The sequence below is a fragment of the Silurus meridionalis genome, chromosome 20, assembly GCF_014805685.1.
Source record: "Silurus meridionalis isolate SWU-2019-XX chromosome 20, ASM1480568v1, whole genome shotgun sequence".
Taxonomy (NCBI): domain Eukaryota; kingdom Metazoa; phylum Chordata; class Actinopteri; order Siluriformes; family Siluridae; genus Silurus; species Silurus meridionalis.
The window spans coordinates 12,044,200-12,070,123 of record NC_060903.1 but is presented as its reverse complement, the minus strand read 5'-3'; the positions used below and the strand labels follow the sequence as shown (position 1 = coordinate 12,070,123).

The 25,924-nt window shown below is 37.1% G+C and overlaps 1 protein-coding gene and 1 pseudogene across 7 annotated transcripts; one reads left to right on the top strand and one right to left on the bottom strand.

Annotated features, from left to right (window-relative positions):
- Positions 1–25,586, bottom strand: dnaaf11 (dynein axonemal assembly factor 11). Of its 7 annotated transcripts, none has more exons than XM_046876581.1 (13): positions 25,552–25,586; positions 13,758–13,889; positions 13,127–13,294; positions 12,906–12,983; positions 12,638–12,810; positions 12,072–12,265; positions 11,393–11,551; positions 10,014–10,091; positions 9,865–9,930; positions 9,692–9,761; positions 7,763–7,858; positions 6,089–6,186; positions 1–509 (listed from the first exon to the last, which is right to left on the bottom strand). In XM_046876581.1, the coding sequence occupies exons 2-13, from the start codon at positions 13,765–13,767 to the stop codon at positions 320–322; spliced, it is 1,380 nt and encodes a 459-aa protein (XP_046732537.1). In that variant the 5' UTR covers positions 13,768–13,889; positions 25,552–25,586; the 3' UTR covers positions 1–319. The 7 variants fall into 7 exon arrangements, with proteins under 7 accessions (XP_046732537.1, XP_046732540.1, XP_046732538.1 ...); XM_046876584.1 differs by having other exon boundaries at positions 13,758–13,788; XM_046876582.1 differs by lacking the exon at positions 25,552–25,586 and adding an exon at positions 22,117–22,243.
- LOC124403487 lies at positions 14,146–14,255 on the top strand (annotated as a pseudogene).
- Positions 25,587–25,924: the final 338 nt, after the last annotated feature.

Genomic DNA, 25,924 nt, shown 5'->3' with positions numbered 1-25,924 from the left:
TGGGTTCACCAAGCAAAACTTTATTGATTCACATTTGTTTTCTCCCCGGTGCTATCCTTTTCAGTAATCCTACCAGGTACTTACACACACACACACACACACACACACACACACACACACACACACACACACACACACACGTGGTTTACCGATACTTTTCAGTAGAATAAACGGCTACCCATACATGTATCTAAATACATGCACCTGCAATCAGCTCTGGTCTGTGCTCCTCCGGCTCCATCTTTGGTTCACAAATCAGTGCTCGTCCATGTGCCCACTAATACAGTATTCTCTCACATTTTTCTTTTATTTATGTTTCTTAGATGAGAGGTGGGACTTCAAGGTTATCCACAAAGTCTTTGGAAACAGGCTTTTCTTGGGCTTGACAAGGCCATGAAAGCTGCAAGGGACCATGCTTGGTGTGGGCTTCTTTAGGTACAATGTTGGCCAGTTGTACTGCAAAGCTTTTGCTGGGGTCAGCTTCTAAACTCTGATGACCAGATGTCACCCTGTAGAAATCAGCATAGGAAAACACAGATACAAAGAAAAAACAAGAGATGAGAAATGTTTAAAACCTTATTTGTAATGCTAGATCTTACTGTACACATGAGAAAATAAATCTTGCACAACAGACAGTGTTGGCAGCACTAGAGGTGTTCCTCAGGACTAGTATAGTCAGGCATAACATTTACAGAAGTGGTTGGTCAGATATGGAGCTTGCCAAATGATAAAAGGCTACAATCTTTCTTTGGCTTTTCCCATTAGGGGTTGTCACAGCGGATCATCCGTATTCGTGATCGTTATCCGCATGTTCGATTTGGCACGTTTTTACGCTGGATGCCCTTCCTAACGCAACCCTTTATCCGGGCTTGGGACCGGCACTAAGAGTGGACTGGATTGTGCAACCCTAATGGCTGGGTTTGGTTCCCTGACCAGGAATTAAACCCGGGCCGCAGTGGTGAGAGCGCCGAATCCTAACCACCAGGGAACCCGTTAGAAGGCTACAATGATTACAAAAAAAAAACAGTAACTGAGGCTGCAGGTGGAATTGACTTAGAATGTCTATAACAGAAGCTAAGAACCTCTCGTAGATTCACAATTCTGTAAAGATTGAGCAAGAACAGTATTTTTACAGTACCACCAATAAAATTGTTGTCTGAAAAACAAAAGCATGCATAATTGGGTAGGACCAGACACAATCAGACCAGCAAAGATGCCAAGAAATTAACTTTTTTTTATCCAAATGCGTTTGAAATGTCTCGTTGCACCACAGGATTTTGATTGCTACACCTGTTTTTGCACCATACATTACCTATAGGAGCAGAATGCAAATAGGAAACCAGAAGCTAGGTTTGTGTCCATTCTATCTTACAAGAAGTCAGTGTGAAAAAAAATGGTGTGAAGTTTTATTTTATATTTTATATACTTGTCCATATATATTTATTTTTCTATCTCCAACAAATTCTCTCTGTTTCTCTTTAATGCCATCTCTGATGTAGGCATGGTGTCTCACTGGCTGTTGGCTTTTGAAGTAAATCAACAGGAATTCAATTATATATGCTATTAGACCTTACTTTACTTCCTGAGCCAACCTTCCATTGACATGCACACACACACACACACACACACACACACACACACACACACACACACACACACACAGGCTTAAGAAGCAGCTACTATACTGATGCATTATAATTATACTTTTTTTAAGGGGTCAGCACTATTTACTTAAAACTATTTTAAAGTCATTATTAAATTGAGAGATATAGAGAAATTATATCAGTAACCATTGACTTGGAAAAACTTGCAAACCTCTTTTTATCTGTAAAGCTGAATTAAATTGAATTGAATATAACATTATATCAAGTCAGCCAAAGCAATTAGTTTCTTTCATACATTTCAGCAAATAAAATGTTATTGCATTTTATAGAACTCGCCACTTGAATGTCTTCAATGTCTAGCAAACACACATGCTGATATTAAGTACACTGAAGCAAATGTGACTGACATTCCTATAGAGCTCATGAAAACATTTAAAATGGAATTGAGAGTAAAAAAGACAAATCAATTATTATTAATTCAAATTAGAATCAGATCAGTTGACCACAGACACCCTTATACAGAGTGATGTACAAAAGTACTTTGAAGTGCTTTCTTCATCAATAAATGCATCCTGATGCTGGTTCACTAGCTCGCAGATTAAGAATGATATTAAGACTGCCAGGGACTCAGCTGTTGGACATTATGGAGAAATTCATTGGTGCCAAAATGTAGCAGTCAAATGCATGCCCTTTGTTTTTTCCAAAAGGATGGGAAACCAGTTGAGAAGTGCAACTATAAGTGTTTTAAATGTATGCATTTAGAGGAAGGCAGTAAAGATAGTATAGAATGATGTTATGACCACATCACCCCTGTTTTAATTAGTCTACACTGCTCCTAATCAAATCTCACACTGATTATAAAATACTACTACTGACGTATAAAACACTTAACGGTCTCGCACCGCAGTATCTGAGTGAACTTCTGTACCAGTATGATCCTCCACGCCTACTTAGATCAAAAGGTGCTGGCTATCTGTTGGTTCCTCAAATAATGAAGACTACAGCAGGGGGCAGATCTTTCTCTTATAAAGCCCCACAGTTATGGAACAGCCTTCCAATCAGTGTTCGGGACTCAAACACAGTCTCAGTGTTCAAGTCGAGGTTGAAAACATATTTATTTAGTCAAGCCTTTGATCAGTAGATTTTTTTCTTAGGTAAAGGCTCAGATCTGGAGGGAACATGGATATAGAGTGTTTGGTGAACTGGGATATTTGTATGCTGTCGTCCCCTCACATTCACACGTTCACTCAGGTTTGTTGACGGTGGGGTGGTGGGTCGTCTCTTATCCCAGAGATCCCTCATGTCTGTATTACCTTCTGGTTCTCCCTTTTAGTTATGCTGCCATAGCGAGTCTTGCCAGAGTCCAAACTGCACAGTGACATTAACTTTCATACAACAATAAGGACACTTAATAATCCATATCCTTCTCTTCCTGTCACCCTCTTCTCTCTCTCTCTCTCTCTCTCTCTCTCTCTCTCGGTCGAGTTAAACTTGCTCCTGAGGCTCCAGTGACCAATGTTCCTGCCCCTCTCCCCTCTGTGGATCTTCCCACTTCGTCCAGGCCTGCCTTTGGATAGTGTTCTCTTCGACTGGAGGGCACTCTGTGCAACTTGGGACAACACCTTGGGTGGTTTCATGAAATTCCGGAGTAAGAACGGGCACTTTGAGGATGGATTGAACTATAGTTAATGTCGTCTCCTACACTGACTCAGGACTACAATTCGCTTCTGGTCATCAACACTGTACCCCGCAACATTGTATATCTGCTACAAATGGACATTTGGTGCAACCCAGATGAGGATGGGTTGCCTCTTGAGTCTGGTTCCTCTAAAGGTTTCTTCCTTATGCCATCTCGGGGAGTTTTTCCTTGCCGCAGTCGCCACCGGCTCACTCATCAGCGACACACTTACTTATAAAGAACATATTCACTTTTAATCACCACATTATCTGTGTAAAGCTGCTTTGAGACAATGTTCATTGTTAAAAGCGCTATACAAATAAAAATGAATTGAATTGAATTGAATATAGCAATGGAGTGGTTTGGGAGAACTGAGTAAGGTTGAAAACAAGTCAAGCAACTGATTATTGATTAGCTGCAGAAGCTGCGATGGTGATAAAAGGCAGAGCTGCCAGGGACAACTCATAGTAGTCCAGTGGAAAAATGACAACCACTGTGGCTATAAATGAAATAATCCTGGAGTTTTCATGAAGAATTTTGCATGACAATGTCAGATTAGTAATAAAAGAAAAAACAGATATGTTTATCCATGGTTTACCCAACCATTTGTGTTGTGTGCAGGTGAGATCATAGAGTTGTACAGGGATATCAGATCACATAATGATCACATAATTCAATGTGGATGAATTACATGGCATGAACAGCAGTTGAGTTTTTTGGGATTATATTTCAGATGATAAGAGGTCTGCAAGACATGCTGAGATCTGAGCGGAAATACAAGTGTCTAAGCCATCTGCATAGCTGTGGTAAGAAAACCCATGTGGGAGCTTGAGCATTGAAAGGGAACAGAAGAGGACCAAATACTGAGTCTGCATGGATCATATGTGGATCTCCTCCATGTAACTTGATACGACTAATCATTCAGCTCAAAAGCTTACCGTTGCCATGCTCTGCCACATATTCCAAGACTCATGGGGATGGACAAGATTGTCTTGTGGTTAACTGTGTAAAATAATAATGAAAGGTCAAGGAGAATGAGGACTGATGAGAATCTAACAGCATGTATCTCCTTATGAGTGGCCAGAAGTGCAGTTTTTGAGAATGTGGCTCTTTGAAGACAAACTAGGACCTTGAATGTTTTTCTATAAACATGGAAAACACTTATTGGGTTTTGAAGATTAAGGCAGTCCATGAATAAGGTGACTACTTCCAGCTATGGAGGAGGTAGAGATAGAGTGGTGGTTTTGGTGAGTGGGAGTGATGTGATGTCAAATGTGATGGAAATGTAGGCAATATGTGTCAGGGAACCACCAGCCACGCCTCCCTCCAAGACTCTAACTCTCACTCAGCCTCTCCCTGCTCTAAATCACATACACCTGTTCCCTATTACCTTTCCCCTTTATAAGGTCCAATTCCACCTCACTCACTGTTGGATCTACTCGTTGCCATGAGAGATCTACCGGACTCCCTACCACTAGTATTCCCTGTACTTACATGCTCCTGGCTCCGCTTCGGAGGAAGCGCTCAAGATAGGTTTGCTTTTAACGGTTCACATTGGCGATCATCCCTGGACTACCCGCATTACGGATCCTACCCGCATTACAGATTATACCTGCTCTCTGGTTCGTATTTTTCCTCAAGCCTCTGCCTTGTATATGCAGACAAATAAAGTGTTTAACCTTACTCGGGTTTCCGACTCTTGATCCAGGCGTGAAAATATGAGTGTGAAATATACCAAACTGCTGGCACTCTGCAGACCAGGACCTCTGATGTACCAGTATTTCTACAGACCCAATAACCTGTGTCACATAGGTCTAGAATGGCGCATGGATAAGTCTATCTTCCAATCTACAGCAGTATGTTTTTTTTTTTTTTTAGCTCTACTGCTGCTGTGGATAACCAAATTGCACATCTATACAAGAAAGCAGAATGTTCCCCATTAATTGTAAGAAACTATATAAATATAAATCACTGATGACACATTTAGAGTTTTTGCAAGGTCATATTAGAAGCACCTATTTCTTACTTTAACCTAAAAACAAGTGAAAAGAATGCCTGCAAATAGGTTTCTACTCATGGTTTGCAGTCACAGTTTGCTAGTTGTTCGTGTATTGTGCCAATTGAACCTTTATTTTAGTCCATCTGTAGTGTGATTGTCATTCTCAGTAGAAAGCTGTATCAGCAACTGAAGGATTCTCATCGCATTCACATTCGATCCAATCATCCCAAAACAACCAACACAATATTTGAACTTTCTGGGTAGGGATACATTATGTTTGGCAACAACACCTTGAGAACATGGAACAGCAGCCTTCCCCATAGCTATGCTGACTCATGACTGTGCTAAAAATAAATCATAGTGGTCTCTCAAATTCAACATCAATACCTTGAACAATAATTACTGCATCTGTAAAGCACTGAGGCTTCCCACCCTTGCGTGGACTCATCACCCTCCAGCCATCTGGCAGGAGCATTGGTGCCAACAAAATCAAACTTAACAATTTCTTTACTGAGGCAGTCTGATTAATTTCTGCTGATTCCCAACACTCACCTATACTAGCCCTTTATTTGTAGTATACTATACTTAAAAATGTATTTAACTTTATTTAATATTTTTCTTATATCTTATTTTATTCCTATTATCATTATTTTTATCCTATAATGGTGGATCCAGGGCCAAAAGGAACAGTGGGCATAATACATACATTTCTACAAAAAGAAATGCAATGATTTACTGCTGCTTTTTTTTTTTGTTAATTTAGTTATCTAAGAAATAAACTAATAAGAGTACAGAATGTTTTATTACCTGCCCTTTTCATCTGAGGCCACTGATGTTTCATTTCCTCTGCAGCTACCATTGGTCAGTTTATGAATAGGTTTTTTTACTTTTACCTTTCCATGCATCTAAACAAACAAAACACATAACCGTAATTGTAATCACTGCGTGGATGCAACTGAAACAAATAAATTACAACAATTCATATTTGAAATTTGTCACAAAGCTTCTGACTACATGACTTCTTTATTGTGGACAACTTGCACAACATACAAACTGACAAAATAACACATAATTACAAAAACTTATGTAAGACTGCAAACAAGAAATAAGTTGTTACAAGGCTGCCTCACACCCACAGTGAAACATGGAGACAAACACAGTCAAACCCCAATTCCAAAATATTTGAGCCACTGTGTAAAATGTAAATAAAAAACATAATGGAATGATTTTCAAATCTCATTAACCTACATTTAATTCACAATAGAACATAAAACATATCAAATGTTTAAACTGAGTACAAATGTAACACTGTAATGAAAAATATTAATTATTTTGAATTTGATGGCTAGAACACTCAAAAAAGTTGGCACAGGGCAAGGCTTACCACTTTGTAGTATCCCTTCTTTAAAGAACTTACCGCACACATGTGAGAAATGAGAGAACCAGTTCCTGGAGTTTTGGAGAATAAATGTTTGTGTTTGTGTCTGATAAAGGATTTTAACTTTTTTGTCATATTTTACATTTGATGATGCACCAAATGTTTTCAAACAGTGAAAGTTCAGCCAACAGACTCTTGTACTATAAAGCCATGATGTTGTAATTAATGCAGTATGTGGTTTAGCATTGTCTTGATAATATATTAAAAGCCTTCCCTGAAAAAGACATCATCTGGATCGAAGCATATGTTGCTTTAAAACCTATATATACACCTTTCAGCATTGATGGTGTTATTCCAGATGTACAAGATTCCCATTCCTTAGGCATTAACCCACCCCATACCATTAGAGATGCAAGCTTTTGACAATAAGTTGATAACAAGCCAGCTGGTCCCTATCTTTGTTAGTCAGGATGATGTGGCATGCATTTTTTCCAAAAAGAAATTACAATTTTGATACGTCTGACCACAGAACAGTTTTCCACATTGCCTCAGTCCATTTTAAATGAGCATTGGCCCAGAAAAGATTTTTGGAGGCATTTCTGGATCATGTTCACATATGGCTTTTTTTCTTTGCATGATTTGAGCTTTAACCTGCATTAGAGGGTGATGGTATTCTAAAATTGTTCCACAATATTTGGATGCAGATTTTCACAGATTGGTGAACTTCTGAGAGACTTTAACTCTCTTAAATAATATTTTTATACCCAATCAATTTACTGACCAGTTATCAATTGAACTAATTAGTTGAAAAATGTCCCTCCAGCTGTTTCTTTTTAGTAACACTTACTTTTCCAGCCTTTTGTTCCCCCATCACAACTTTTCCAACACATGTTGCAGTCATCAAATTAAAAATATCTTTTTTTTTTTTGCTTAAAATTGAATATTTCCTCAGTCTAAACATTTGATATGATTTCTATGTTCAATTATAAATGAAATATGGGTTTATGTGATCATCACTTTCTGTTTACATTTTACTTTGTTTCCAAAGATTTTTGGAATTGGGGTTGTATCTGAATCATCTGTATCAAGATCCATTCACATACCTTGAGCATGGTGATAAGCAAGTGACCTGTAGTTTGTGATCTCTTTGCAGTGCTGCTGTCTGGTTTAACCTCGGCAGGTAAAACTAACTGGAACACCTGCAAAAAAAATCCCCTCCCCAGGCAATCACAAAATTACTGAATAGAAACAGAAAGAATTACATTTGCAGTATTAATGTACATTGTTATTAATATTATTATTATTGTTATTATTATTTCTGCCACAGGATTAATAAGCAACGCCATTAATGCACTTTTCAATTGCGGTAAGCTGCAAAGCCACTAAACAAGCCAAATAAATTTTATTTAGATTAGTCACTGTAGTGTAATCATTTTTGCATCTCTGCAAAACTGGACTTTACCTAATAAAATATGTATATAATAGACTGAAACCTTAGCCTTAATTCATATTTAATTGCAATTTATACCAGGGTAAGGCAGGCACACACTAAGGTATAAAAAACTGTTAAACAACAAATCAATTGTTGTCACAAGCTTTTAGGATATTAGTTGTTCAATAAAAATGTAAAGAGAGTGAATATTTTTCTTCCATTTTGTATGAGTTCATCCAGGGGTCAGAGGTTGGTGCTAGATCAGTTACACAGATCTAGCACTATTAACTACAGTCTTAAAAGTACAGCCCAAGTGCATATTGATCAGGTGGGGCTTAGAAAGAGAGAGAGAGGGTGAGAGAGAGAGAGAGAGAGAGAGAGAGAGAGAGAGAGAGAGAGAGAGAGAGAGAGAGAGAGAGACGAACTTTGACCTGTCACTGTAAAGGTGATCTACACACACACATACACACACAAAATTAAAAAGTGTTCAGAAGTAAGTAGATTTACAGCAAGACAGTATTCTTTTATGACAACAAACCCCACTGTAGGCCATTAAATAAATTAGGTAAACAGTAAAGGGGGGATATTAAATTAGTAAATAACAGAAACTACAAGAGTGCCCCTGTATACATTTAAAAAGTAAATAGGAGGTCCTAATACTGTTGTGTGTAATGAAATGGAGTTGTTTTGTAACAACTAAAGACGCTGTTGACAATCTCCTAATACACTGTCCGTGTTTAGAGGAGATATGGCAATAAGTAAAAATATAGGATTGGGTGTAAATATAAGGAATGGAATCTTCGAAAGAGGTTCGGAAAAAAGTGACGGAATTATTTTGGATGGTTATATGTATTGTAAATTATAAAATATAGAAAACACAATTCATGATTATTATTAACCAGTGCGATATCCACACCGAGACTGTCTTTAAACAGGTAGTGTGTGAACTAAAGAGGCAGAGGACCGTAGATAGGAGAACTAGAAGAAAACATCCTAAGAATTTGTTAGACATATAAACAGAGAAAGAAGTATATATATATATATATATATATATATATATATATATATATATATATATATATATATATATATATATATTGTGATGTAGACAATGTGCATTTTTGAAGTGTTGGAAACAAATCAAACTGTTGTTATGGGTGTGTTTACTCCCCTCCCACTTACTTTTTATTCTTTCTTTTTTCCCCACTAAACATTTTGGCTTAAAACTATGCCTATTATATGTCATGATCTATGGTTTAAGCATAAGTATATATAAAACTGCAAAACTCTCTACATGTTTATATGTCTGCATACTGTCTACCTGTGTGCTGGAAATGTTTCACTGTGTCAGTCTTGTAAAATGTATATAAATAATCTGTAATTGGATCTAATTTGCTCAATAAAGCTATTTAAAAAAAATAATAATAAAAAGGGGAGGTCAGAAAAAAAGGAAATAGGAAGGTGGAAGATGGACTAGACTAGAAATAGACAGAGAAAATAAGATTGTTTATCTGAGTATGAATTGCAAATGTAATAGTCTGCTTGCATGTGTGCATTTGTACGTGTATACATATTTCTGTAAAAATAGACGATACTGCACCTTTCCTTTGACAGTCACCCTGATGTATGTAGGCTGAACATCAACATCAAGCAAAGAGGTGTCCATATGCCTGCAAACACAGAGTACAGCAAGAATATTATACATTCCTGGACAAATAGTCTCCACTGTGTACAATATTTTAAAATGTTTAATTTTTCAGTTTGTGTGTATACCTGTATATATGCAGATCCAGAAGCACACAGTTAGTTTCTTCATCTTCACTTAAAGTAAAGTCCAACCTAAAGTGACAATAATGGAGTGCATTATTCATAACTGCTGGGATGTGCACCACTTGTCTTGGTATATTTGCTAATAGACATACTTTGGTTCATTGACGTTCAGCACTCTTCCGTCAGATGTGATCAGAGTTCTGGGAGGTTTAACCTTGGTCTTTGGCTCTCTACACAACATAGCAGAAGAATATGTGTGTAACACACCCACAAGCTACAGCACATAAAAGCTCAAAGACACACTCACCAGTGACTAACAAAACACCTGCAAACCTGCCATTTGCACAGTTATCAAATCATTCAATCATGCATAGCGCAGCTAAGGATTCAATGTAACATGCAGGTACAAATAAATAGATTAGATCATGTGTCTTCAAAGTTTTTCAGGTCAATGACCCCTTAGGCAATAGAAACATGGGGCAGGGACCCCTGATACAAAATGTGTCAAACATAGCCACTGTTATTGATAGAAACCAATCTTATTTAACGTTAGTTATATTATGTAAAGACAATTAAGATTGGTATTGTTATACATGCATCATTGTCTGTATATTTGTATATATTTTCAAATCTTTTAAAAAGATTTATGTATTATAACAAACATATATTTTGCAAATAAAATCACAATTTATTAAGTTGTTCACAGTTGTCTTTTATTTTAATAGATATACAGTTTCATACATTTTCCTTTTTTTACCCAAGTAGATTATTTTTTGTAAAAAAATTATTAACATTAATTAGCAGACTTGCTAAGTAATAACTACAGTACCGCTGCGGACCCCAGAGGGATCCAGACTCATGAATTAATAATCAAAATTGGGGAGAATGTAATAATTTAGAATAGAAAATAATCTCCTATGCTTTTCGCACACAACATTAAAATTTGGCTTAATTATAATTCAGCATAAATGTATAAAATAATTAATAAAAATAAAGATTAATAAAAGTTGATAAAGTTGCTATTATCTCCTTGAGCTTTACATTTTATAAGTAAACTAGTTTTTTTAAGAGGGTTTATGAAATACAAAAAAAACATATAGTGCAGCACTATTGGCTTTATGTTAGTTTTTTCAAAAAAAAAAAAAAAAAATAGATTTACACCCACCGGTTGTTTAGCTCTACTCAGGTATGTCTGTGTAGTGTATGAGCAGCAACACTTACATTTAATTATTCTTTTTTAAGAATATAAGTCCATCAAGAGCATGCTGTTCTAATTGTTTTCGTTTACCGCTTTAAAGACACTTTGATGAATTGTAAAATTAGGACAGCCTTTTCTATCCATTTCATATTTCATGTCATCACAATACGACTGCTCCCAGCTATCTTTCAAATATGTGTGAAAAATTAACTAGATCTAGCAGCGAGAAGAGCTCTGGTCAAGGTCTATTCTTCTTGAATATTTGTGTTTTTTTCCCTCTTAAAATCCTTCTGGTTCCCCATATCATTACTAGCCTTTTCCCTGACAGCATACCTTACACTCTCTTTTGCTCTCCTCTTCTCATCTAGATGGCGATGTGCTTCTAGTCTTGACTCTGGGGTGAAGGCACATGGCTTGTCCCAAAAATCACCTTCCTCAGACTCTGCATTTGAATTGTGATTTGGAAGACATTCAAGATTTGGGTCTTGGGAACTAAAACAAAATAAAACACACACAAGCAATTATGCCAAAAATACAAACAAATGTTTGTAAAAAAAAAAAAAAAAAAAATTAAATACTATTATCTACAACAACCTGAAAGGTAACATTTAAAAAAAATTATTTGTATTTGTTATATCCCCCTATTTTTGTGCAAAAGCTTATGGTTCATGTTGGATTGATTCCATGTACATGTTAACTGCCCTAAAGAAAACTTGACCTATTGGAAAACAAAATTAGATGGTCAAAACTTAAAATTCTATTTTCCTTAAATAGTGATTGTGGTGATTTACAGATGCAAAATAACACATTTTTTGACAGTCCAAAAACTTTAAACTGAATGCATATCGCTGGTATTTTCTGGAATCTTTTACTCTTTTAATGCAATTACCTGATTAGAAACTCCAACAATGTTTCATTTCAAAGTTAGATGAATAATAAACGCCTCTCTCACATTCATGCACACACAAAGACAACCTGACGTTTTACATGTTGATTTATTCATCATACTCACTCGTTCTGTGGCAGATGCTTGTCATCAAAATACTGTGGGGTGCTACATGAAGTTTCATTTAGTGCTTCACTCTTCTGTTTCTCTCTTCTTTCCATATATTCAGCCTCTTGTTCTAAGACACACTTCTTCACATAATTAAAGTTTTGCACTGCCTCAATCCGTTCTGCTCGGCCTATTGCTGTTCCATCTAAATACTGTTAAGGATAATCACATACAGACAGCAGAAATAGTGATTATTTGCTGGTACTTCTTCATTGTTATCCTGTAGTTTGTCTCAATGCTATGAGTACAATAAGTTACATTATTATACTGGTCAAAAGTAAGTGTGTTGGTAAAAGAAAAATCTGTTATCTAATTAGAGTTCTGTCAAACGAATAAATGAATGTAATAGATTAAAACAAAGTGGGCTGACATCACTCTGCTACAAGAAATTTCTCAACTCAGCTAATTAGGGCAACCTGAGGAAATCTCTGTTGAGCAGATAGGATTTATTTGAATTGTCTTGGAACCAAACTACCCTGGAAGAAAAAATAAGATTGAAAAACTGAGTGTGCAGTGTTCAGTACCTGAAGTTGAGGCAGGCAGATCAGCACATACTGCCTGTAACCCTTGAACTCAGTGCAGGGATTTCCCACAAGAAAGAGCTCTCGGAGGTGTATATTGTGTTTCAGAGACTCAACGCTGCTCAATCGACCAACAAAATTCACAGTCAGGTCCAGCTTCCGAAGATCTTCACAACCTACACGTATATCATGTATTTGTACACACAATAAAAAAGCTGAATCTGTAATCTAAATATGAAAAAATTGTGAGATGCTGGAATACACTATTTACCTTCCAAATTTTCAATCACTTCAATGTTGTTCAGTGCCAGATTTAAATACTCCAACTTCTTCAGTCTGCTGACATTCTCTACAGAACACAAAGCCATACTAATACATACATGCTCATTTTGTGTAACAATAATTATAGAACAAATTGCTTCATCAATTAAATTGATCAAGCAGATCAGATCAGATCTGACATGGCCAAATAAAAATAATGTGCATCTGTACCTATCTTAGAAATGAGGTTGTTTTGCAAATAGAGGATTTTCAGGTCTCTGCACCACCTGTCAATATGCTCTATTCGTTCAATGTCCTGCTGATGTAGTGAAATCTCCTCCAGAGAAAAGATCTCACAGTTGTTGTGCTCAGCACGACGGCGAATAAGATCCAAACTGACTAGATGGGGGAAAAAATTATACCATTAAAACCATGAAACGGTATTTACTGCTGCATCACTAAGCACTCTAGGATTTTGACTCAAGGGGAAAACATCAAGGTTATTTTTAATCTAGAACATTATGTATATTGTGTGTATAAGAATTAATCTCATATGTAAGGTGACTCGCTCTTTCCAATCAACTAGTGACATGTCATCGCAAATCAAACTCTTCACAGTTACATTAAACATCACAATCTATAAAGAGAACAGTCTACATAGAGATGCAAAATGGACATAAATTAACGCAAACCTAGCGAGATAAAAAATGGACTTAAAGTAAGTAAAATTGACAAAATTTCGGAAAACTTTTTTTCAGTTAAATGTAGATAAAATGAGAAATAGTGGGAAATAATAATAACAATAATAATAATAATAATTATTATAATAATAATAATAACAATAATAAATAAGAACACTTACTGCGCACCATGCTTGTGTTTGTGACGCGTTACTATGGTAACAGGTCCAGCGGAAGCAGTTTCGATTTTTTAAAGGCACCGGAAATAGACTCATAGTTAGTGTTCGTTTTCCTGCAGCATTTTTTCTTATTACCTTTATTAAGAACACACACTGTCCATAAATACACACAATACAGCGAGCAAAATAACCACACTAAGAATAATTTTTTTTTAAAAAGTGTGGTATGACGTTTTGTGAATTTAAATCCATTATTTAAGCGTTTACAGCGTTGGAGTAAAGGAAGACGCTAAGATGCAATGTGTCACGTGCTCATTGGAGTGTGCCGGCGGTGAGACAGCGATAGGTCGTATTGGAACAAGAAGTGTTTTAATTTTTGGGCTTGTCTCCCGCTTGCGGTCATACCACCCTTAGAAACGCCGACCTCGGAAGCTAAGCAGGGTCGGGCCTGGTTAGTACTTTGGATGGGAGACCTCCTGGGAATACCAGGTGCTGTAAGCTTTTGCTCTTCTCTAGCACCTTCAAAGTGTCTGCTCAAAGTGTTTCAAAAAGTCCTTTACAACCTGCTCCAAATTATTTCTACCTCAAAACCAGAGGGATACACACATCTGACCAATAAATAACAAATAAATCAACTCAACAAAAAACACATCACAAAACTCTTCACATTGTTTACTTTCATCCATGCATTGCTTTAGGCATGCAACCAGCTTTCTTTTTATTTCTCACAAGTCACTAGTTCAGTACGTTGTACGTGCCAAGACATCGTGGGCTTCTCGTCGCACGTATGATTGCCACTAATCTTCAAATTTTGCAATTCCAGATATTGTTACTTTTATGATCTTTTCTAGTAAGTGGCTGCTCCAGCAGTCATATATTACTATTGGATTAAGCACTTTATTTATATGTGAGGACATCTACCTCTTGGTACCTTGCTCTGACAGTGCCGCGAAACGCTAACTCCATTTATGCATATTGTAACATTGCACAAAAACATTGTCTTATGGCTGACCGTAATCAACTCTGGCTCATGCACGCTAAAAACCTTTGCTGTTTTAATGACTTGTAAATTCAATTAAATGTTGTTTATTTTGTCCAATTTTGTACCGTGCTAATGTTTTTCTATACATCTTCCACTAATTTAATGACAGGCGTTATTTATATTTGTTATTTTAATAATAACAATCTGAGCATTACACAAAAGATTTAACAAATGTAACACATTCAAAGATCTTTACACCAACATTGCATGTTTAACTTCCAAAAATAAGTCTAGTCAGTCAGTCCCATTAATTATTTACACTGTGTGCACAATTATTAGGCAAGTGATTATTTTGACCATATCATCATTTTATCCATAATTTCCAAGTCCAAGCTTTATAAACTTGAATGCTTATTGGATTTAATGCATATTAGGTGATATGTACAGTATTTGTGTAACGAGGGAGGGTGTGGCCTAAGGAGATCAACACCCTATATCAAAGTGTGCATAATTATTAGGCAGATTCTTCTCCTCAGGAAAAATGGGCCAAGAAAGAGATTTAACTGACTCTGAAAAGTCAAAAATTATAAAAAGTATTTCACAGGGATGCAGCACTATTGAAATATCTAAGATATTCAAATCAAATCAAATTTTATTTGTCACATACACATACATACAGGGTACGACATTCAGTGAAATGCTTTTTACGACGGTCCGGCATGAGGGAATAAAATGGGGTGAAAAAAAGAATAAAAATAAAACAAAGAAAAAGAAGGCAGATAAATAAAGTATAAAGTATATATTGGGGCGTGATCACAGAACCATCAAACGTTTTGTAGCAAATAGTCAACAGGGTCGCAAGAAACGTGTCGAGAAGAAAAGATGCAAATTAACCGGCAAAGATTTGAGAAGAATCCAACATAAAGCTACCAGGAACCCATTATTCTCCAGTGCTGCCATATTCCACAACTGCAAACTACCTGGAGTGTCAAGAAGTACGAGGTGTTCAGTTCTCAGAGACATGGCCAAGGTAAGAAAGGCTGAAACCCAGTCACCTCTGAACAAGACACATAAGTTGAAACATCAAGAATGGGCCAAGAAATATCTGAAGACAAATTTTTCAAAGGTTTTGTGGACTGATGAGATGAGAGTGACTCTTGACAGACCAGATGGATGGGCCCGTGGTTGGATCAGTAACGGACACAGAGCTCCACTTCGACTCAGACGCCAGCAAGGTGGAGGTGGGGTACTGGTATGGGCAGGTATTATTAAAGATGAGCTAGTTGGACCTTTTCGGGTTGAAAATTGACTCAAAATCAACTCTCAGACTTACTGCCAATTTTTAAAAGACACTTTCTTCAAGCAGTGGTACAGGAAAAAGTCTGCATTTTTTAAGAAGACTTTGATTTTTATGCAAGACAACGATCCATCACATGCATCAAAGTTCTCCACTGCGTAGCTGGCCAGTAAAGGCCTTGAAGATGAAAAACTAATGACATGGCCCCCTTCTTCACCTGACTTCAACCCTATTGAGACCTTTTGGGCCCTTTTTAAGCAGGAAATGTACAGTGAAGGTAAACAGTACATCTGAACAGTGTCTGGGAGGCCGTGGTTGCGGCTGCACCAAATGTTTATTCTGTCCAGATCAAGAAACTGACTGACTCCATTAATGGAAGGCTTGTGACTGTTATGGAAAAGAAGGGTGGCTATATTGGTCACTGAGGTTTTCTTTTTGAAATTTCAGAAATGTTTATTTGTAAATTTTGAGCTTTTTTATTATTCTCACTTTAACAGGTGAAAATAAACAAGTGAGATGGGAAAATCTTTGTTTTTCATTTAGTTGCATAATAATTCTGCACACTAATAGTTGCACATGGTGTACATGTAGATATTCTCTTAAGAAAGCCAAAACTTCACTTTTACTACTTAAATGTTCAGGTTTGAGGGTTTGTTAACATTTTGGATTGACCAAGAGAACTGTAGATGTACAATAACAAAATGAATCCCCAAAAATACAACTTGCCTAATAATTCTGCACACAGTTTATATATGTCCAAGGCCCTATTCGGATTTTCTTGTAGATTTTGCTGATTTAATTTAAAAAATAGCAAATTTTTTAGACAAAGCAATAATTTTATTATAAATATATATATATTTTTAATCAGGGTGACAATTCAAAAACATCAGTTGTGTCCATTCTAGATTCAGTAGGAATAAATCAGAATGTAATAGGACCCACTCATAGTGGTGGACACACACTTGATTTTAGACTTACATTTGGATTAAATAATAAAAAAAATTGTCTGAAGTTATTTCAGATGATTACCTCATCTTTAATATCTGCCTCGGTCATAGCATATGTACTTTGCCACGTTATCGTGTTAATCATACATTCATGTCAACTACTGCTATTCCAGGATATCCAGAAATCCAGAATATGAATTTAAAACCAGACAATATTATAAATAACCCTGTAGATAACAATATAATTATAACACATCAGCATTTATGAACTTTTCCCCCATTTAAGAAAGCAAATTAATTTAATATATTTCCGCATTAAAATCATCAAGATGTGTTCTTACTTATATTATAAGTAAGTCACTTATATCTTTCTTCAAACAGATAAATCCAGAATTTGAACCTGTTCCAAAATAATACGTTTTCCATTTGCACTGGCTGACAGTCATCTAACCACCTAATTAAAAAACCTGATCTTGACCCTTGTAAGCAGTCCAACTATAGGCCAATATGAAACCTCCCCTTTACCTCCAAGATCCTAGAAAATGTTGCAGCTTTTGACACCATTGATTATAATATTCTCCTTGCTAGACTGGAAAATGATGTTGGAATGTCTCTCTCCTTGCTCAGGTCTCATATGAATGATCGTTATCAGTTGTTGATGTACAAACCCGATTCCAAAAATGTTGGAACTCTGTACAAATTGTGAATAAAAAAGGAATGCAATAATTTACAAATCTCATAATCTTATATTTTATTCACAATAGAATATTGATAACATATCAAATGTTGAAAGTAAGACATTTTAAAATGTCATGCCAAATATTGGCTCATTTTGGATTTCATGAGAGCTACACATTCCAAAAAAGTTGGGACAGGTAGCAATAAGAGGCCAGAAAAGTTAAATGTACATATAAGGAACAGCTAGAGGACCTATTTGCAACTTATTAAGTCAATTGGCAACATGATTGGGTATAAAAAAGAGCCTCTCAGTGTGGCAGTGTCTCTCAGAAGTCAAGATGGGCAGAGGATCACCACTTCCCCCAATCCTGCAGCGAAAAATAGTGGAGCAATATCAGAAAGGAGTTTCTCAGAGAAAAATAATTTGAAGTTATCATCATCTACAGTGCATAATACCATCCAAAGATTCAGAGAATCTGGAACAATCTCTGTGCGTAAGGGTCAAGGCCGGAAAACCATACTGGATGCCCGTGATCTTCGGGCCCTTAGACGGCACTGCATCACATACAGGAATGCTACTGTAATGGAAATCACAACATGGGCTCAGGAATACTACCAGAAAACATATTGAAATTTTAAACTTCACACATTGCATTCTGTTTTTATTCACAATTTGTACAGTGTCCCAACTTTTTTTGGAATCGGGTTTGTTAATCTGTCAGACAAATGCACCATTGTAACTTGAAAATATCTTAAAGAATGGTGATCAGTATGGGGTACTATGCTGTAATTTGCTAATAATTTAACAAATTACAGTACATAATTTATAAAAACAGAGCAATTAACACTATCGTAATGTATACAGATTGGGCATAACTTTATGAACACCTGTTCACTAATATTGTGTTGCCTTAGCCGCTCATGACACTGTCACCGATTCACCAATGTTCCTTCCTTGACCATTTTTGATATATTACATATATCAGCTGCTATGTTTGCCTGCTGCATGAAAATTAACATTTTTTATTTTGTTGTATCGATATCATCATCGTAAAATCAACAAAATTCTAAGTCGAACCATTGTATCGCTGGGTAAAATTATATTACTGCTTAGCTGATGATACACAAATGTATGTTTCAATAAAGCCAGATGAGAGACATCAGCTTATTACTAAATAATATTTATTAAAAAATTGCAGTTAAAGCTAACCTTCCTCACACGAACAGGAACGCAGAACAAAAAGCTGGATATGAAATCTGGTTTGATAAAGAATGTAAAACAAAAAGAAAACTCCTCCGACGAGTCTCCAATCAGAAACACAGGAACCCAAACAAAGCCCAAATTAGGCAAATTATTGTGAAGCAATTATAGACTACAAAACCACTATCCACCAGAAAAAGAAGCAACACCCTCCACGAAGCATTTACAAACAATAATCAATTCTTGGAAAAATTTAACAACGCCAAAAGCAGTAAATATATATAAAAAAAATAAATAAAATTCCTGATTTCTTATTTCTTTGCATGTTTGTCACACTTTAATGTTTTAGATTAGTGGTTTCCAACCCCCGGGCCGCAGACTTACCAGAATTGGTAAGAATACATAACTTACATTATTTCCATTTTATTTATTATCTGATTGTGAACTATGTTTTATTTTGGAAAATTATTCTCTCCGACACAAATGTCTATGACTCACTCTTGATGCATGTCAAGATGCCCCAGTCACATGTCTTACCTACATCCGCTACCCTCTTAAAGGGTCTGCTCCAGCCCTATACATAATACATTACAGCTATATTGAAACCCCCAAGCTAGCAAAGTGAACAAAAAACAACACAATGGATTCACGTTTATTATTATATTTAAAAAATAGAACTGCAGGCCCCACATGCCCCAGTTAAGGTCAGTGTTCATGACTCCACCATAAGAAAGAGACTGGGCAAAAATTGTCTGCATGGCAGAGTTTCAAGATGAAAACCACTGCTGAGCAAAAAGAACATAAAGGCTCGTCTCGGTTTTGCCAGAAAATGTCTCGATGATCGACAAGACTTTTAGGAAAATACTCTGTGGACTGAAGAGAAAAATGTTGAACCTGTCCCATTACGTCTGGCATAAAAGTACCACCGCATTTGAAAAAAAGAACATCATACCAACAGTAAAATATGGTGGTGGTAGTGTGATGGTCTGGGACTGTTTTGCTGCTTCAGGACCTGGAAGAATTGCTGTGATAAATAGAATCATAAAATCTGCAGTTTACCAAAAAATCCTGAAGGAGAATATCCATCTGTTCGTGACCTTAAGCTAAAACGAACTTGGGTTCTGCAGCAGGACAATGATCCAAAACACACTAGCAAGTTCACCTCTGAATGGCTGAAGAAAAACAAAATGAAGACTTTGGAGTGGCCTAGTCAAAGTCCTGAATGCTATTGAGATGCAGTGGCATGACCTTAAAAAAGCGATTCATGCTCAAAAACCCTCCAATGTGGCTGAATTACAACAATTCTGCATCGATGAGTGGACCAAAATTCCTCCACAGCGCTCTAACAGACTCATTGCAAGTTATCGCAAATGCTTGATTGCAGTTGTTGCTGCTAAGGGTGGCCCAACCAGTTATTAGGTTTACCGGGCCATGTAGTTTTGGATTTGGTTTTTCCTCAATAATAAAAACCTTAATTTAAAAACTGCATGCTGTGTTCACTTGTGTTATCTTTGACAAATATTTAAATTAGTTTGATGATCTGAAACATTAAAGTGTGACAAACATGCAAAAAAACAAGAAATCACGAAGGGGGCAAACACTTTTTCACACCACTGTATATGAGAAAAGGATCTCAAAAATCTATTTTAAGATATCACCCCATAAACCCCCACACGTTTAGAAAAACAAAAAAAGCTAAGGAAATCAGAATCTGCAAACAAAAATAATCAAAATCCATTCTACCATCAGATCACTGTTGAAGACCTGACGGACACACTAAAGCTAAAACTCTAAAAAGCATGCTGTGTAAACATCAGAAAAAAAATGCTGATGCTCTTTTACAGGGCTTTACAGAACAAGGGCTTAACACACCTTATTTTATTGTGTACATAACTAACTTAACCCTTATACACCTAATTACCACCCTGTCGTTTCTTATTTTGTAATTATTTACACTGTTCACATTTTATTTATCTACATTCATATACCTGCATTTTTATTGACTTTTTTTTCATTATTTTATACAGATGGTTTTGCAACATTGCAAGTAAACAATCATGACACAGTATTTGAAATTTAAATTTGAGGGAGAGAGATTTCATTTCTTTAAGCACTTTATTAAAAACAATATTCTGATTACTTTGGCACTGTTGTGAAAACGTATTCACCATTATTTATAGAACACAGATGCCATTACAGTACTGTTCAATTCTAAAAATGTTAACAGTGTACATTAGTTTGTGGTAATTAAAATCAAGTTATTTCTGCTTTTAACATGTTCTTTCTTTTCTGTTTCTTCTAAAGTAAACAGCAAGTTTTACTTGGCCTATGATCAAATGAATCAGTTGAACCACGTTTCTGTTTGCTAAACATTGCTAAAAACAACCTAAAAAAAAAATAAATAAATAAACCTAAAATATCAAAAAAGAGGAGACAGTCTCTTACAGTTCATAAAACAATGACTGTTTCTCTCTGGACAAAAAGGATTACAGTGGGATTCATCTTAGTTACAAAAGCATTCACAGCTACAGCACCATGTAAAAATCTCCATTTTAGTCAATGGTGGTTTGTATAACACTCGCCACACAGTTTAAATATTTTCATTAATGAAATCATTTGATGGATTACGTCTTGCTATACATAGAACATTATTTCTGCTTTGGGTCCCTGTTGTCTGATATTATTTATATTCCTCCAAAGATCACACAAATCAAAACACTACATCGATCTGTTTCTTAATAAATTCAAACAAGCATATTTTCTTCTGACTCTCTCTGTTTTTATATCTTTCATATTAAATGGAAACTTTTTTGGAAGAGCAGGTATCTAAAACAGCTAGAGAGCCCATAGGAAAACTGTTGGGTTGCAGTTGCCCACAGTAAATATATATTATAATATATAATATAATACATATTTTATATATAATAAAATACGTATTTTTTTATATATATATATATATATATATATATATATATATATATATATATATATATATATATAATAATAAATATTTTTTTCTATTAGACAAATGTGTATACTATGAACTGCTTATCAACCTTTCACATTTGCTTTCTTAGTTTACACTCAATTATAATAAATAAAAAAATTAAAAGTCTGACACATTGGAATCTAACGAATCACCAACGTTATCTGACCGCATGCTTCAATTTTCCTTTTTTTTCTTTTGTTTATCTTCTTTGCTACAACAATTTGCTTCCTTTCTCTTTGAAAACGTGTTCTGTCTCTGAGTCACTCACCCTTGTCATGTTTTTTGTTAATGTACTTGGCCACATCTGCAGGTACAGAAGTGTCTCTAGCTGTGTTCGTGGGTTTGGCTGCAGTGTCGGCGATCATTGAAACGCTGTTTACACCGGCCTCGGAGAGAAGCGGTAGGAGCGACCTCATCCGCAGCGCAAGCACCGGAGGTGCCAACCGGGCTTAGGTGGCTTCGCCTGCTCACAGAATGTTTTCATCCATGTTCACAGGTCTTAAACGCACAAGGTCGCCGATTTTTCCACATCCAAGGCATTGCATACTGGTTTCAAATGTTGGGTAAACGTGTGAGCAGGACAAATCTGCATTGTTTTTCAGAAGCATGAAAACTTGTCGAAAAGACACAGTGTGTTACAGTAGCGGTGCTTTACATTTAAGAGCAATATTCCTGATAGCTGAGACTAACTTTCAACCAGATTTCAACCACTCCTACCTGAAATCTGTTTTACCAAAATTTCACCGCAATGTTTCCTGCTCTACTAGAGGGGACAAAACACTGGACCAGGTATACACAAACATACCTGGGGCATACACAGCCATTCCCCTCCCCCACCTGGGTCAGTCTGATCACCTCTATTTGTTCATGCTACCCAAATACACACCACTGATCAAACGTGTGAAACCAGCTGAGAGGACAGTAAAGGTATGGCCAGAGGGGGCCATTTCTTCTCTACAACAACAGTTTCAGGATACTGACTGGAACATGTTCGCTTCACAGGCCACACTGGACTCTCACACAGACATGGACAGTTACACATCATCTGTTTTGGACCATATTAACACGTGCATTGACAATGTCACTACTGTCAAACACGTGAAATGCTTTCCTAACCAGAAGCCGTGGATGAACTCTGAAGTCCGTCTCCTGTTAAAAGCAAGAGATGCTGCCTTTAAATCTGGCAGTGCGGAGGACTACAACAGAGCCAGGTCCAACCTGAAAAGGGGCATCAGGAAAGCAAAGCTCACATTTAAACGACACACTTCCACAACTCTGACCCCAGACGCATGTGGAAAGGCATCCAGTCAATCACGGACTACAAACCCACAGCTCAACCAACCAGTAGTGCCTTCCAACCGAACGAACTTAATCACAACAACGGACGTCTATTCAGTGTTCAGCAGAGTGGATGCACGAAAGGCAGCTGGCCCGGACGGCATACCGGGACGTGTTCTCAGAGCATGCGCTGGACAACTGGCACAGGTTTTTACTGACATTTTCAACCTGTCACTGGCCCAAGCCATGGTACCTACATGCCTGAAGACCACTACTATCATACCAGTGCCTAAGCACTCAGCTGCTAAATGCCTGAATGACTTTCGCCCGGTTGCACTCACCCCCATTGCTATGAAGTGCTTTGAGAAACTGGTCCTGAATCACCTCACTGCGGGCCTACCACCTACACTGGACCCATACCAGTTTGCCTATCGCCCGAACAGGTCAACAGAGGATGCAGTTTCCACAGCTCTTCATTCTGCTCTCACCCACCTGGATAAAAGCAACACGTACATCAGAATGCTGTTCATTGACTTTAGCTCTGCGTTCAATACAGTCCTCCCCACTGTACTGATCACTAAGCTGCAGTGAACTGGGTATCTGCACCTCCACTTGCAGATGGATTCTGGACTTTCTCACCAACAGACCTCAATCTGTCAGGTTGGGAAACCAGGTATCCTCAACCCTAATTCTGAACACTGGCATACCGCAGGGCTGTGTTCTGAGCCCACTGCTCTACTCCCTGTTCACCCACGATTGTGCTTCTCTGTATAACTCCAACATCTTCATCAAGTATGCAGATGACACCACCGTGGTCGGCCAGATCGACAACAACAACGAATCGGCCTACAGGGAAGAGATCCGTAATCTGGCAGCATGGTGTGCCACCAACAACCTGACTCTCAACGCCACAAAGACCAAAGAGCTCATTGTGGACTTCCGGAAATCAACAGCAGGAGACATCTACCAGTCAACATCAATGGAACCGAGGTAGAGCGAGTCTCCAGCTTTAAGTTCCTGGGAGTTCACATCTCTGAGGATCTGTCCTGGCAGCAGAACACGTCAGCTCTGGTAAAAAAAGCACAACAACGCCTGTACTTCTTGAGAAGTCTCAAGAAATCTCATCTGTCCCCGGGGATTTTAACGAGCTTCTACCGCTGCATCATTGAGAGCATCCTGACCAACTCCATCACTGTATGGTACGGAGGCTCCACTGTGTGTGAACGTAAAGCACTGCAAAGGGTGGTCAACAGGGAGCTCACAGCATCATCAAGGACTCTTCACATCCCAGTCATAAACTGTTTAACCTCCTTCCATCACGAAGGAGATACAGAAACTTGCGCACCAGAACCAGCAGGTTCAGGGACAGCTTTTTTCCATCCACCATCACACTACTGAACTCAACACTACACCGCTAAATCACTACAAAACAAACATAAACAAAAGACTGTATATAACCTCTGTACAATACATGTACATACTTCATATTATATCTTTTCACTCCTCATTACATCTGCACTTTTTATATCTGTATGTATATTTATCATCACTGTACATTCTGCCCAACATTTCACATTCATCTGTGTATATAATGTATGTGTATATATTTATATATATATATATTTTTTATATATAGTAGACTGTTTATTCAGCTTGCTACTCCTTAATGCCATAATCTTGTGATCTGTAACCTTTCATTTCTGCACATTTTTCTTAATTACTGTACACTTTTATATTTATTCACTGTACTTCTGAATGTCCACACATCTCTGCACTGAAATAGCCTTTATATTTATTCACTGTATATACTTCATATATATACCACTGCTGTAAATATGCCAGATAGTTATCTGCACTGTAAATATGCTAGATATTTATCTGCACTTTTGCACGACTGCTACATTTTGCACTTCTGGTAGATGCCAAACTGCATTTCGTTGCTGTGTACCTGTACAATGCAATGACAATAAAGTTGTATCTATCTATCTATCTATCTATCTATCTATCTATCTATCTATCTATCTAACTTGCCCAAGAAAAAAACAATCTTTTCCCAGGCATTTATCTTTTCATCGGAGGGACGTTTTTAGAGGGCTGTTGAGCGGAAGCACAGGTACCAGGGAGTCGTTGATTTTGATTCCTGTTTCAATCACCCCATTGGCCTTTTCAGCTGTGCGTAAAAAGAGCACAACGGCGCTGTTCATCTTGGAAGCAGAGACTATATTATTATGGCCCACCACATCCCCCACTGCTAGAGCACACTCTTCAACGCTCGCTTTACACGCAACCTTCACTCCATGACGCCGGGTTAAGCTTCCACAATTCATCACACACAACGCTATCTTTACACAAGCCAAACTCTAATCTTTCGATTTAATACCAAAATAAACAACAACATATACAACGATATGCAGGAAATACATACAGCCGGTCACCCCTCACATTCAGTCAAGCTCCGCCCACTCGCTCCCAGCATGCACTGAGTGAGTGAGTGAGTGAGAGAGAGAGAGAGACTGACTTCTTCTTTTTTACTTTTACATTCCTTTATTTGACGTCATGTTATATTCTGGATGGTATCGGGTTGATCCGATAAGTCAAAAACATAGATAATAGATACATAGATAAATAAATAAATACATAAATAAAAAATAACAACATTAGACATAAATAAAACAAGACAATGACAGTTAAAATATGGGGGTAGGTGTGATTATTCAGCCTAGCTCTGGTGTAAAGTAAAATTATTTCTCTTTTTCTGAATACAGAGCTTCTCCACACCACCACACAGCCTCAAACAT

Bases quoted from the DNA above. Each gene is read 5' to 3' on its own strand.
- dnaaf11 (XM_046876579.1), bottom strand. From the start codon at position 22,264: ATGAGGTCGCTCCTACCGCTTCTCTCCGAGGCCGGTGTAAACAGCGTT. The intron at 12,811-12,905 runs GTAAATAGTGTA...ATATACGTGTAG, and splicing joins AGTGATTGAAAATTTGGAAG to GTTGTGAAGATCTTCGGAAG. The intron at 10,092-11,392 runs GTATGCTGTCAG...TATGTTGTGTAG, and splicing joins AGAGCAAAAGAGAGTGTAAG to AGAGCCAAAGACCAAGGTTA.